Source organism: Palaemon carinicauda, chromosome 15 (assembly GCF_036898095.1).
Source record: "Palaemon carinicauda isolate YSFRI2023 chromosome 15, ASM3689809v2, whole genome shotgun sequence".
In the NCBI taxonomy this organism is placed as follows: Eukaryota; Metazoa; Arthropoda; class Malacostraca; order Decapoda; family Palaemonidae; genus Palaemon; species Palaemon carinicauda.
This window is the reverse complement of record NC_090739.1, coordinates 126,099,877-126,112,142: the sequence shown is the minus strand read 5'-3', so window position 1 is coordinate 126,112,142 and position 12,266 is coordinate 126,099,877. Positions and strand designations below refer to the sequence as shown.

General features: G+C 38.7%; 1 protein-coding gene across 1 annotated transcript in view; it reads right to left on the bottom strand.

Moving 5' to 3' along the window:
• LOC137654716 (protein argonaute-2-like) overlaps nucleotides 1–12,266 on the bottom strand; it is a 91,798-nt gene that overhangs the window by 3,854 nt on the left and 75,678 nt on the right. Inside the window, exons 14-16 of the mRNA XM_068388612.1 lie at nucleotides 10,911–11,028; nucleotides 9,688–9,860; nucleotides 999–1,149 (exon numbers count right to left, since the gene is read on the bottom strand). Of these exons, the coding sequence (XP_068244713.1) occupies nucleotides 1,005–1,149; nucleotides 9,688–9,860; nucleotides 10,911–11,028 (436 nt within the window). The 3' untranslated portion in view covers nucleotides 999–1,004. The remainder of the gene's footprint in view (nucleotides 1–998; nucleotides 1,150–9,687; nucleotides 9,861–10,910; nucleotides 11,029–12,266) is intronic.

Sequence of the window (12,266 nt, the reverse complement as noted above, 5' to 3'; positions counted from 1 at the left end):
AAAAATCTATTTCTAGGCGAGGAACCTACGTCGCCCAGTGAAATGCTCCTTAAAACACCATTTCAAAGGTATAAATACTGCTAAATATACCAGAGAAAAAAGTTGCATGGAATGCCGGGAATATACCCAGCTTGCTCACCCCTAAAGGGTGTCGGTATTAAAACTGGGGAGAGTGATACCACTACCAGAGGTCCCTTTTCAATTAGACTTCTCCCTCCTCAAAATCCCCCGTTACTATGAGGTGTCGTTCACTACAGCTACTGGCCCCCCCACACCACCACTACCTATCCTTCTCCCATTCATTCCTTGTTAGCACCCGTGAACGTTCGGACGTGTTTTTCGTAGCTCTGTGTTATTTTATGTTTTTAAGATGTCAGGCGTTTTGGAGATCCCTGCTCCCAAGTTGAGTACTGTATTCTATTTGTCTGTTTGGGATTTCTAGGTAGCGACACACATTCATTTAATAACCTTGTTGGTTTTTCTCTCAGCCGCCTTGTTGACGCTCCCTTACGGGTGTGTAGGCGGCCTTTTGGTGTCGCTCCCTCGGGTACGTTATTGAAATATTTTTTTCCTCATAAAGACTGGGAAGAATATAAGTGAAAAGATATTACCAATTTAAGAGCATCTTTCTTTCATCCACATCCTTAGATATTTTTCCAAACTGGCTGTCTAAGTTTTCGACGTTCCATTTAGAAACCCATAGAGACTATTGGCACTGGCAACATACATTATATCAATAGTAGTTATCAAGTTTTACTGACAAGTACAATAGTTTGAGTTTTATTATTGTGATACTAAAAAACCATACGATACACTAAAAGTAAACCTAACATAAATTATCTACCAGAGACAAATAGAAAAAAAAAAAAAAAAGTCCTTGGCAGACAAAAATCCGCAAATGTAAAAATATTCTATAAAATACGAAATTTCCTTTAAATATTTGAATATTTTCATCAATACAGTAATTGAATTATGCAACTTTTATAATTGTACTTTACCTTGAATTACACATAGTAGAGTTTAGAATTTATATTCTGCCCCCAATTAACTTGACATGCGCTGGCCATAACGGCATCTGAAGGTGCAGATTCTGATGAAGCCGATGACATAGTATCACTGTGACACAAATCTTGAATATGAACCTTAGCCCTAAAATGAAAGAAAAAAAAAAGGTTACTTGTTATTGACCCTTTAACCCCCAATGGACGTACTGGTACGTTTCACAAAACTCATCCCTTTACCCCCATGGACGTACTGGTACGTCCTTGCAAAAAAACTGCTATTTACATTTCTTTGCATATTTGTGATAACTTTATGAGAAACTTCAGGCATTTTCCAAAAGAATGAGACCAACCTGACCTCTCTATGACGAAAAATAAGGCTGTTAGAGAAATTTTAAAAATATATGTTGCAAAATGTGCTTGAAAAAAAAAATGCCTGGGGGTTAAGGGTCGGGAAGTTCCAAATAGCTTGGGGGTAAAAGGGTTAACATGTATCTAGTTTCACTGCTGCTGTTTCATATTGCTTGAATACAATATATCACCATTATTTACTATTTAAAATATAAACTGAACACTAGTTCTTTTTGGAACGTTTCAGAGAAATTTCATAGGCTTTCAGCCTGTTCCATATATTAGTTACACATTATAATCAAGACGATGATGATATTACATTTTTAAATAACAACAGGTTTCATTTTCACGAAGAACCAAATTTTTTATATTAATTCTAAATGTTAACCCTTTTCCCCTTAAAGGACGTACTGGTACGTTTCACAAAAGCCATCCCTTTACCCCCATGAACGTACCGGTACGTCCTTACAAAAAAATGCTATAAAAATTTTTTTTTTCATATTTTTGATAATTTTTTGAGAAAAATCAGGCATTTTCCAAGAGAATAAGACTAACCTGACCTCTCTATGACAAAAATTAAGGCTGTTAGAGCAATTTAAAAACAATATACTGCAAAATGTGCTGGGAAAAAAATAACCCCTGGGGGTTAAGGGTTGGAAATTTCCAAATAGCCTGGGGGTAAAAGGGTTAACTGGAGTACATGTGAAATTCCATAGATTTTGTTTGTACTTCAATGAGAAATCTTCTCAAAATGTCAAGAGCCCTCACACAAAAGGATCAGAACTAAGGAATTATACAACGTAAAATTAAAATGGGTAAATATCATCATCATTTCCTACGCCTATTGTCGCAATGGGCTGCGGTTACATTTCGCCAGTCACCTCTTTCTTCAGAGTTTAAATCAATACTTTTCCATTCATCATCTCCTACTTCACTTTTCATAGTCCTCAGCTATGTAGGCCTATGTTTTCCAACTCTTCTAGTGCCTTATGGAGCCCAGTTGAAAGTTTGGTGAACTAGTCTCTCATCGGGAGTGCGAAGAGCATGCCCAAAACATGTCCATCTACCGCTCACCATGTCATCATTCACATATGGCACTCGGGTAATCTCTTATAGTTTAATTTCTAATCCTTTCCTGTTATTAAACTCCCAATATTCTTCTGAGGGCTTTGTTTTCAAATCTACAAAATCTGTTGGATATTGTTTCATTGTTATACCACAACACGTCCATACAGTAACACCGATCTCACTAAACTGATATATAGCCAGATTTTTTACGTAGTTTCAGGCAATTTGATTTCCAAATTTTACTTAACCTAGCCAATGTATGATTTGCTTTTTCAATCTTCATTAAACTTAAATTCTAAAGTTCCTGTATTAGAGATCATAGTTCGAGATGATTCCACCTCATTAATCCTTTCTCCTTCCAATGATGTTTTATCTTCCATTGCTTGTTTCATTTTCATCATCTCTGTCTTTCATCTATTTATCTTGAGCACAACCTCAAATATTTCATGCATTCTCCAACCTCATGTGATATTTCATGCATTCTGGTAACCAGGTTTTGCAAGTCCCAAGGTGTTCTGCTAATAAAGATAATCTCATCAGCATACTCTAGGTCAGCTAATTTCCTGTTAAAAATCCAGTCCAATTCTTCTCAACCATCCCAACTGTTCTATGAATTACAAAATCCATAAGGATAAACGACTTATGTGACAGCACATTCCATTATAGTACTCAAATATTCACTGAAAATTCATTTAATACGGCTCCACTAACATTAAATTTACACTTGCTATGGATAAATAAACAAAATTCCACTCTTTAAAAGCTAAACTTTAAACTATGGACCAGTTGATTACTGCTAGTAAAGGCATTCAGAAATGTTGTTAAGACTTGTTCAAACACTTCAGATAATACGGATTTTACATAAATTAAGGGGTTAATTTAAGCATAAAAAATTTACCCAGGGGCTGGATACCACAAAACAAAACCTTGCGAATTTATATTTTAAAAAAAGACTAAAGTTTACGTTAAGCTTTGAAAAAGTAGTTCCTTAGAAATTGATATGGAAAGAAAATTAATTGCTAACCAAAAATGTACTGCAAACATTTGTAAGCTAGGCTACTTCAAAAATTCCACTAAGAATTGTCAGCAATTCAGACCCTGGAACACTTAACAATTTTCAAAACTGTGACTTGCAAATAAAAACATCAATATGGCAACATTGATATTGTATAACACTCACCTTTGCCATTGTAAACAAAAGTAGATCAATATTTTCATATTTCAAAAACTATAACTTGGTTACCCGTACGTGCAATTACTACAAATAAATTTTTATCAATACTGTATACCATTTTAAATTTTTTCATCGATTTGCAAAGCTGTTTTAAAAGGCTACTTCTTTCAGGTGAGCCATTAAAAGTAAGTATTTTATACAATCATATATTTTAATAACACTACTATATACAAAATATCTAACAATTTAGGGGGGACCGGCTGGTATGCCAATAGATAGGGGTATAGGATGAAAAACACAAAATGCTGAAAATATTTACTGAGATTCGCATGGAAACTGAGAATGCTTATACAAAATATTTTGTCAAAATTCCACTCACTTTCATAGTTATAGGGTAATTAGTAAAAGTAACTCGATAAAACAAAAACATTGATCCCTACACGAAAATGCAATATTTCTTCTGTTATCGCAAATTTGTGATAATTATTACATTTTAATATAAAACAAATTGTGAGCAATGGCATCTATATAGATTCCACGAGTCACATGACAAGAAGTTTTATGATTATACCCTTCAGTGGTAGCACATACCTCAGAGAGTACAAGTTTGAGTTTGACCTCTGACATTCACTTGCTTTTAACCCTTTTACCCCCAGGCTATTTGGAAATTTCCAACCCTTAACGTTAACCCCAGGGGATTATTGTCTTCCCAGCACATTTTGCAGTGTATTTTTTTCTAATTGCTCTAACAGCTTTAATTTTTGTCATAGAGAGGTCAGGTTGGTCTCATTCTCTTGGAAAATGCCTGAATTTTCTGAAGTTATCAAAAATATGAAAAAAAAATTCATAGCATTTTTTTTGCAAGGACGTACCGGTACGTCCATGGGGGTAAAGGGATGGCTTTTGTGAAACGTACCAGTACGTCCTTTGGGGGTAAAAGGGTTAAGTCTGTTTTTCCTGGTTTCAGCAAGAATTTCATCATGCCAAAGAGGAAAAGGCAATTTCAACATCTCGCTAACATAAGGAGGAAGAAAATTTACCCTCATAAGAGTTCAGAAGTCAGTAATATTGGCGATATTAGCGAAGTTAGTGAAGGAGAGAGACGACGAAGGAGCGACTCTCTCGCCTAACGAAGCAAGATATTGAGCAAAGGGATCTTCATTTATGATTAAATTATGATAAATAACATTGTTTTCTTAGTTAATAATATTGAAAAAGGAACATAAAATTCATAATAATCATGATTTATTAATACTGTCTTTGTCAAATTACAAAGAAAAACTTATCTCAAAACTATACTTATTGACATTCAAATTCTATCTTCTCCCTTAGTTTTAAAGATATAGCATTAAAATTTGGTATACTGTATAATTTAGAAAGACATTACAAAATGATGAAAGAGCACTTTTTTTCCCATTTTTGTTTCATATCTTAGCTTTTATCCCTGATTTATAGGGTCTATTTTTTTCACCATAATGAAAAAATTCATATGTAGCAAAAAAATTACTTTTAGAAGAAAAAAAAAAAACCCTATTTTATTGGAGGTCTACATAAGCTCTATACAGTATAGGGTAGTAATCGCAAGTCTTAATAGTTAGTATCAAGGCCGCGGGGGCATATAAAAATTAGAATAGCGCCAACGTTATCCCTGCGTGTCGTATGAGGCGACTAAAAGGGACGGGACGAGGGGGCTGGGAACCCCCTCTCCTGTATAAAATTCCTACGAGGCACCGACAAGGAGATGGAGCTGGGGGGAGAGTGACTGCTCCCCGCACTCTAGTTTTGGGGTGTTTGAATGTGCGTGGATGTAGTACGATAGAGAGTAAAAGATGTGAGATTGGAAGTATGTTTAGAAGTAGAAGGATGGATGTATTGGCCTTGTGTGAGACAAAGATGAAAGGAAAGGGTGAAGTGATGTTTGGTGAAATGTCTGGTAGAGTGTCTGGGATTGAAAGGGGAAGAGCGAGAGAGGGTGTGGCGTTATTGCTGAGTGAATGGATGACAGGTAAAGTAGTAGAATGGAAGGAGATATCATCTAGGTTAATGTGGGTAAGGGTTAGGTTGGGTAGGGAATGTTGGGCGTTTGTCAGTGCGTATGGGCCAGGTAGTGAGAAAAGTGAAGAAGAGCGGAATGAGTTCTGGAATGAATTAACTAGGTGTGTAGAAGGACTGGGTAGAAGGAATTATGTAGTTGTATTGGGTGACTTAAATGCTAGAGTGGGCGCTGGAGAGGTAGAAGGTGTCATTGGGAAGTATGGTGTACCAGGTGAAAATGAGAGCGGTGAGAGACTGGTAGATATGTGTGTTGAACAAGAGATGGTAATAAGTGCTAGCTTCTTTAAAAAGAAAGATAAGAATAAGTATACATGGGTAAGAGTGGCAAATGGAAGAGTAGTAGAAAGGGCATTAATGGATTATGTATTGATAACTAGAAGAATGTTTGGAAGATTGAAAGATGTGCACGTGTTTAGGGGTATGGCAAACGGTATGTCTGATCATTTTTTGGTGGAAGGAAAATTAGTTGTAGCAAAAGAGTGGGGGAATAGAGTAGGTGGATGTAAAAGGGAGGTAGTGAAGGTTGAAGAGTTAATAAAACCGGGGGTAAAAAGTAAATATCAGGAAAGGTTGAAAATGGCATATGACGAGGTGAGAGTAAGAGAAACTGGTAATTTAGAGGAGGAGTGGAAGTTAGTAAAAGAAAATTTTGTTGGGATTGCAAGTGATGTATGTGGCAAGAAGGTTGTTGGAGGCAGCATGAGGAAGGGCAGTGAATGGTGGAATGAAGGAGTGAAGGTAAAAGTGGAAGAGAAAAAGAGGGCTTTTGAAGAATGGCTGCAGAATAATAGTATAGAGAAGTATGAAAAATATAGAGAGAAAAATGTGGAAGTAAAGCGCAAGGTACGTGAGGCAAAGAGGGCAGCTGACCTGAGGTGGGGTCAGGGATTGGGTCAGTCATATGAAGAGAATAAGAAGAAGTTTTGGAAAGAAGTGAAGAGAGTAAGGAAGGCTGGCGGAAGAATTGAAGAGACAGTGAAAGATGGAAATGGAAGGTTGTTAAAAGGAGAGGAGGCAAGGAAAAGGTGGGCGGAATATTTTGAAAGTTTGCTGAATGTTGAGGATAATAGGGAGGCAGATATAATTGCTGTTCCAGGTGTTGAGGTGCCAGTGATGGGAGATGAGAATGAGAGAGAGATTACAATAGAGGAAGTGAGGAGAGCACTAGATGAAACGAGAGTAGGAAAAGCATCTGGTATGGATGGTGTGAAAGCTGAGATGTTGAAGGAAGGGGGTGTGACTGTACTTGAATGGTTGGTGAGATTGTTTAATGTGTGTTCTGTGTTGTCAATGGTACCAGTAGATTGGGTTTGTGCATGTATTGTACCACTATATAAGGGTAAGGGAGATGTGCATGAGTGTTGTAATTCAAGAGGTATTAGTTTGTTGAGTGTAGTTGGAAAAGTGTATGGTAGAGTATTAATTAATAGGATTAAGGATAAAACAGAGAATGCAATCTTGGAAGTACAGGGTGGTTTTAGAAGAGGTAGGGGTTGTATGAATCAGATTTTTACAGTTAGGCAGATATGCAAGAAATATTTAGCAAAAGGTAAGGAGGTGTATGCTGCGTTTATGGATCTGGAGAAAGCATATGATAGAGTTGATAGGGAAGCAATGTGGAATGTGATGAGGTTATATGGAGTTGGTGGAAGGTTGTTGCAAGCAGTGAAAAGTTTCTACAAAGGTAGTAAAGCATGTGTTAGAATAGGAAATGAAGTGAGTGATTGGTTTCCGGTGAGAGTGGGGCTGAGACAGGGATGTGTGATGTCGCCGTGGTTGTTTAACTTGTATGTTGATGGAGTGGTGAGAGAGGTGAATGCTCGAGTGCTTGGACGAGGATTAAAACTGGTAGGCGAGAATGACCATGAATGGGAGGTAAATCAGTTGTTGTTTGCGGATGATACTGTACTGGTAGCAGACACAGAAGAGAAGCTTGACCGACTAGTGACAGAATTTGGAAGGGTGTGTGAGAGAAGGAAGTTGAGAGTTAATGTGGGTAAGAGTAAGGTTATGAGATGTACGAGAAGGGAAGGTGGTGCAAGGTTGAATGTCATGTTGAATGGAGAGTTACTTGAGGAGGTGGATCAGTTTAAGTACTTGGGGTCTGTTGTTGCAGCAAATGGTGGAGTGGAAGCAGATGTACGTCAGAGAGTGAATGAAGGTTGCAAAGTGTTGGGGGCAGTTAAGGGAGTAGTAAAAAATAGAGGGTTGGGCATGAATGTAAAGAGAGTTCTATATGAGAAAGTGATTGTACCAACTGTGATGTATGGATCGGAGTTGTGGGGAATGAAAGTGACGGAGAGACAGAAATTGAATGTGTTTGAGATGAAGTGTCTAAGGAGTATGGCTGGTGTATCTCGAGTAGATAGGGTTAGGAACGAAGTGGTGAGGGAGAGAACAGGTGTAAGAAATGAGTTAGCGGCTAGAGTGGATATGAATGTGTTGAGGTGGTTTGGCCATGTTGAGAGAATGGAAAATGGTTGTCTGCTAAAGAAGGTGATGAATGCAAGAGTTGATGGGAGAAGTACAAGAGGAAGGCCAAGGTTTGGGTGGATGGATGGTGTGAAGAAAGCTCTGGGTGATATGAGGATATATGTGAGAGAGGCAAGAGAGCGGCTAGAGGAATGAATGGCGATTGTGACGCAGTTCCAGTAGGCCCTGCTGCTTCCTCCGGTGCCTTAGATGACCGCGGAGGTAGCAGCAGTAGGGGACTCAGCATTATGAAGCTTCATCTGGGTGGAAATGTGGGAGGTTGGGCTGTGGCACCCTAGCAGTACCAGCTGAACTCGGTTGAGTCCCTGGTTAGGCTGAAGGAACGTAGAGAGTAGAGGTCCCCTTTTTTGTTTTGTTTCATTGTTGGTGTCGGCTACCCCCCAAAATTGGGGGAAGTGCCTGGGTATATGTATATATGTATGTATGTATCAAGGGAGGAGATGGAATTTGAAAAATCCTCATTTTCAGGATAAATCGCCCTGGCGTCGCAAAACCAAAGGTCATAGGCAAAAATCCTGTGCAGTTTTGAAATGTCCCAAGTCACCTTATTAAGTGGTATAATATCAAAGTCCTGTCCTTAAAAAACGGCATTAGCTGCCGGCCCCCTTAATTGATTGTAATATATAACTATTTAACTTATCTTTCCCAACATAAAACAAAAAATAAATCACAAAAGTTTTTTATACATTCATATATTCTAATAAAACTAGTGTACAAAATATCTATTTATTTAACAGATTATAGTATTTTACTATTTAATTGATCTTACCCAACAATTTTTTTTTTAAATTTAAGAATAGTTACTCACTGTAATCATATAAAGTTATTTAATTTTGCTCAGATTAAATTCTAGCCAATATTTAAAATGAAAATTACCCACATTTGTGCCAAATTACTCAAATACTTGCACATACATACTGTACACCACATTAGAGAGCGCGCTTAGTGTAATAGTCGTTTCTCTTCATAACATCAATAACAAACACCTATTTCCTGTTTTACAAAGTGATGTCTGACAGGGTTTGGCCATGTTGAGAGAATGGAAAATGGCTGTCTGCTAAAGAAGGTGATGAATGCAAGAGTTGATGGGAGAAGTACAAGAGGAAGACCAAGGTTTGGGTGGATGGATGGTGTGAAGAAAGCTCTGGGTGATAGGAGGATAAATGTGAGAGGCAAGAGAGCGTGCTAGAAATAGGAATGAATGGCGAGCGATTGTGACGCAGTTCCGGTAGGCCCTGCTGCTTCCTCCGGTGCCTTGGATGACCGCGGAGGTAGCAGCAGTCGGGGATTCAGCATTATGAAGCTTCATCTGTGGTGGATAATGTGGGAGGGTGGGCTGTGGCACCCTAGCAGTACCAGCCGAACTCAGTTGAGTCCACTGTCAGGCTAGGAGGAACATAGAGAGGAGACGTCCCCTATTTTGTTTCATTTGTTTGATGTTGGCTAGCCTCCAAAATTGGGGGAAGTGCCTTGGTATATGTATGTATGTACAAAGTAACGAACACTTCAAAAATTGTAGTAATTTAATCTCATAGTATCACTCACCTAAATGCAGCTAAGTGGGCATAATACGCTGGGGCAGGAATAGACACCGATCGGGTACATCTAGAATACATGTGGCACATGGCATACGTCAACTTCTCCAACTGGTCCATATTTAGGTCACTATCATCCCACAGGCAATGGTAATGAGTAGGCTTACTTGTGCCTTGAATACCCTGTAGCAAGAAAAAAAAATTTGCATCTATACTCAATTTTTTATAATGAGGCACATTTGCAATGACTCGCAACAATGCCCTTTTAGCTCGGAAAAGTTTCCTGATCGCTGATTGGTTAGAGTCATCTTGTCCAACCACTCAGCAATCAGGAAACTTTTCCGAGCTAAAAGGGCACCCCTGCGAGTCGGTGCATATCTGCCTCCAAATCCTAAAAAGAATTGACTATAGTACATAATTTACATCCTTGATAAAAATATTGTAATATGCAATACAGTGATAGAAAATAGTTTTAAATACAGCTAACTAAAAAACCTAACACGAGTAGAGTGGCACTCTTTCATAAAACCCCCCAAAATATGATTGCAACTATTTTCTTTGAGATAATATTTTTCATAGGGGATCAGGTGACTATATTAAGCTTTTCCAAGTAACTTTATCAACTTCTAAAAGGCAAAAAAAATCAGGTAGGCAGAATGGATTTTAATTATCTAATAAGTGATTGTGCTATTTTATTCTTATTTCATTTTACCAACATATAATTGTGTGGTATTTTTCATAGCAATCTTTAAATATATTTTTAAAAAATAGCATACAACTTATATTAGATTTTAGAATTAGCCTTTTGATTTATTAGAAATTAAAGTTTCTGCTCTTATTCAATATTCTAAATTGAATGATAAATAAGGCAGATGTGTAATAAAATAAAGCAGGCAAAAATGTCAAGTTTAAAAGAAAAATAATTGTAAAAAAATAGTTTTCATTTAATTCACGTGAAATTTTGTGCGCATCTTGGTTACAGCTTAGAGGTAATATCTGAGTAATTTAGAGGTTATATCTGTGCAATTTTCAACACCGTCACTCAAAATTTACCTACCCATACCAATACCCTTAAAAATTACAGTACACAGTATGTGTATTTATGAAGTTAATTTCCTTATTTCTTATGGGAAAAATTGTTTAAAATGCAAACACTTTAGGTTGTGAGCCCATTCCCAGGAAGAATTAATCTCGTAAACTGAAGTACTACTGTAAATTATTCTTTTGAAATACCTGATGTGAACACAAGTAGAAGTCTCTTTCGGTGGGATGTGTAATACTATTGTCAACTGTAGTTCCTGGTGGAATATTCTTGGACCTTCCAACTCCATCTCTCTCTTGACAGAACAGCCTAAGAGGTAGATGAATCAACATGAAAATCTTTTACCATAACACAAAAATGACAAATTCGAAGATAATTTGTATTTTTCCTAACCATACAAACCTTAGCTATTTACAAAGGGTTTACTTTTAGCGCAGCTGAAATGACGAGCCAATAGTTTTTAACGAGGGTTAATTACCCCCGCGCTAGTTAGCGGGGGGTGGGGAAGGGTAGCTTGCTACCCCTCCCCCCTCCACACACCGGTGACTTGCTTCACTTCACTTAGAGGTAGGACTTGACTTGGGGGTCAGGGATGGCGGGCACATATGTGTAAATAGCTAAGGTTTGTATGGTTAGGAAAAATACAAATTATCTTCGAATTTGTCATTTGTTCCGTAACCGAAATACAAACCACGCTATTTACAAAGGGTGACTTACCCCTTAGGAAGGGTGGAAAGTCCCCAGCCTTACTGACTTCGGCTTGCCCGGGGGCTCGATCCCTTAGTGAGCAGCACTAGAGAGAGGGAGCCCCTGTACCTCACAGGTTCCTAGCATCGCTAGGAACGAGTGGCCTACATAAGTAGTGTGAGGAGGAGAGTGTGACTCATCCTATGAAGTTGACCTTGAGACCTTCAGATAGGAATTCTAGGATAGGACGTTCCCCATACCACCTCGTCAGGGTATGGGAGACGCAACAGTATTAAGCTTAATACTAGGAGCACAAAGAAGCATGGGTTACCTGCAGAGGTCGAGGTCAGCTATGCGAGGACCAGGATGCTGCTTCCCCAAGAGAGGGGAGAATGAAGAAAGAAGTAAGGGTCAGACATACTCTTTCATTCACACAGACTAAGACCGGGTAACAACGCCCTCAACCTACTGCTACTTGTCCAAAAAGGAGCCTGAGGTTAGACCAGCTGTTGTGCAGCCACCACAGGGCCGATAGAGAACGTATCGAGGCTCCTGTGGGTCACGTCTTGCAGGTAGTGGGCTGTGAAGGTCGTTTGACGCTTCCAGACCCCCGCTTGAAGTACCTGCGTCACAGAGAAGTTTCTCTTGAAGGCCAGGGATGTAGCAATACCCCTGACATCGTGGGCCCGAGGGCGACGTGACGGAGGAGGGTCAGGATTCAGGGCATGGTGGATAACCCTTCGAATCCAAGCAGAGATGGTGTTCCTTGTGACCCTCCTCTTTGTCCTGCCTGTGCTCACAAACAAAGCTCGCACATGAGGACGGACTGCAGCCGTTCTCTTCAAGTAGTACCTCAGACA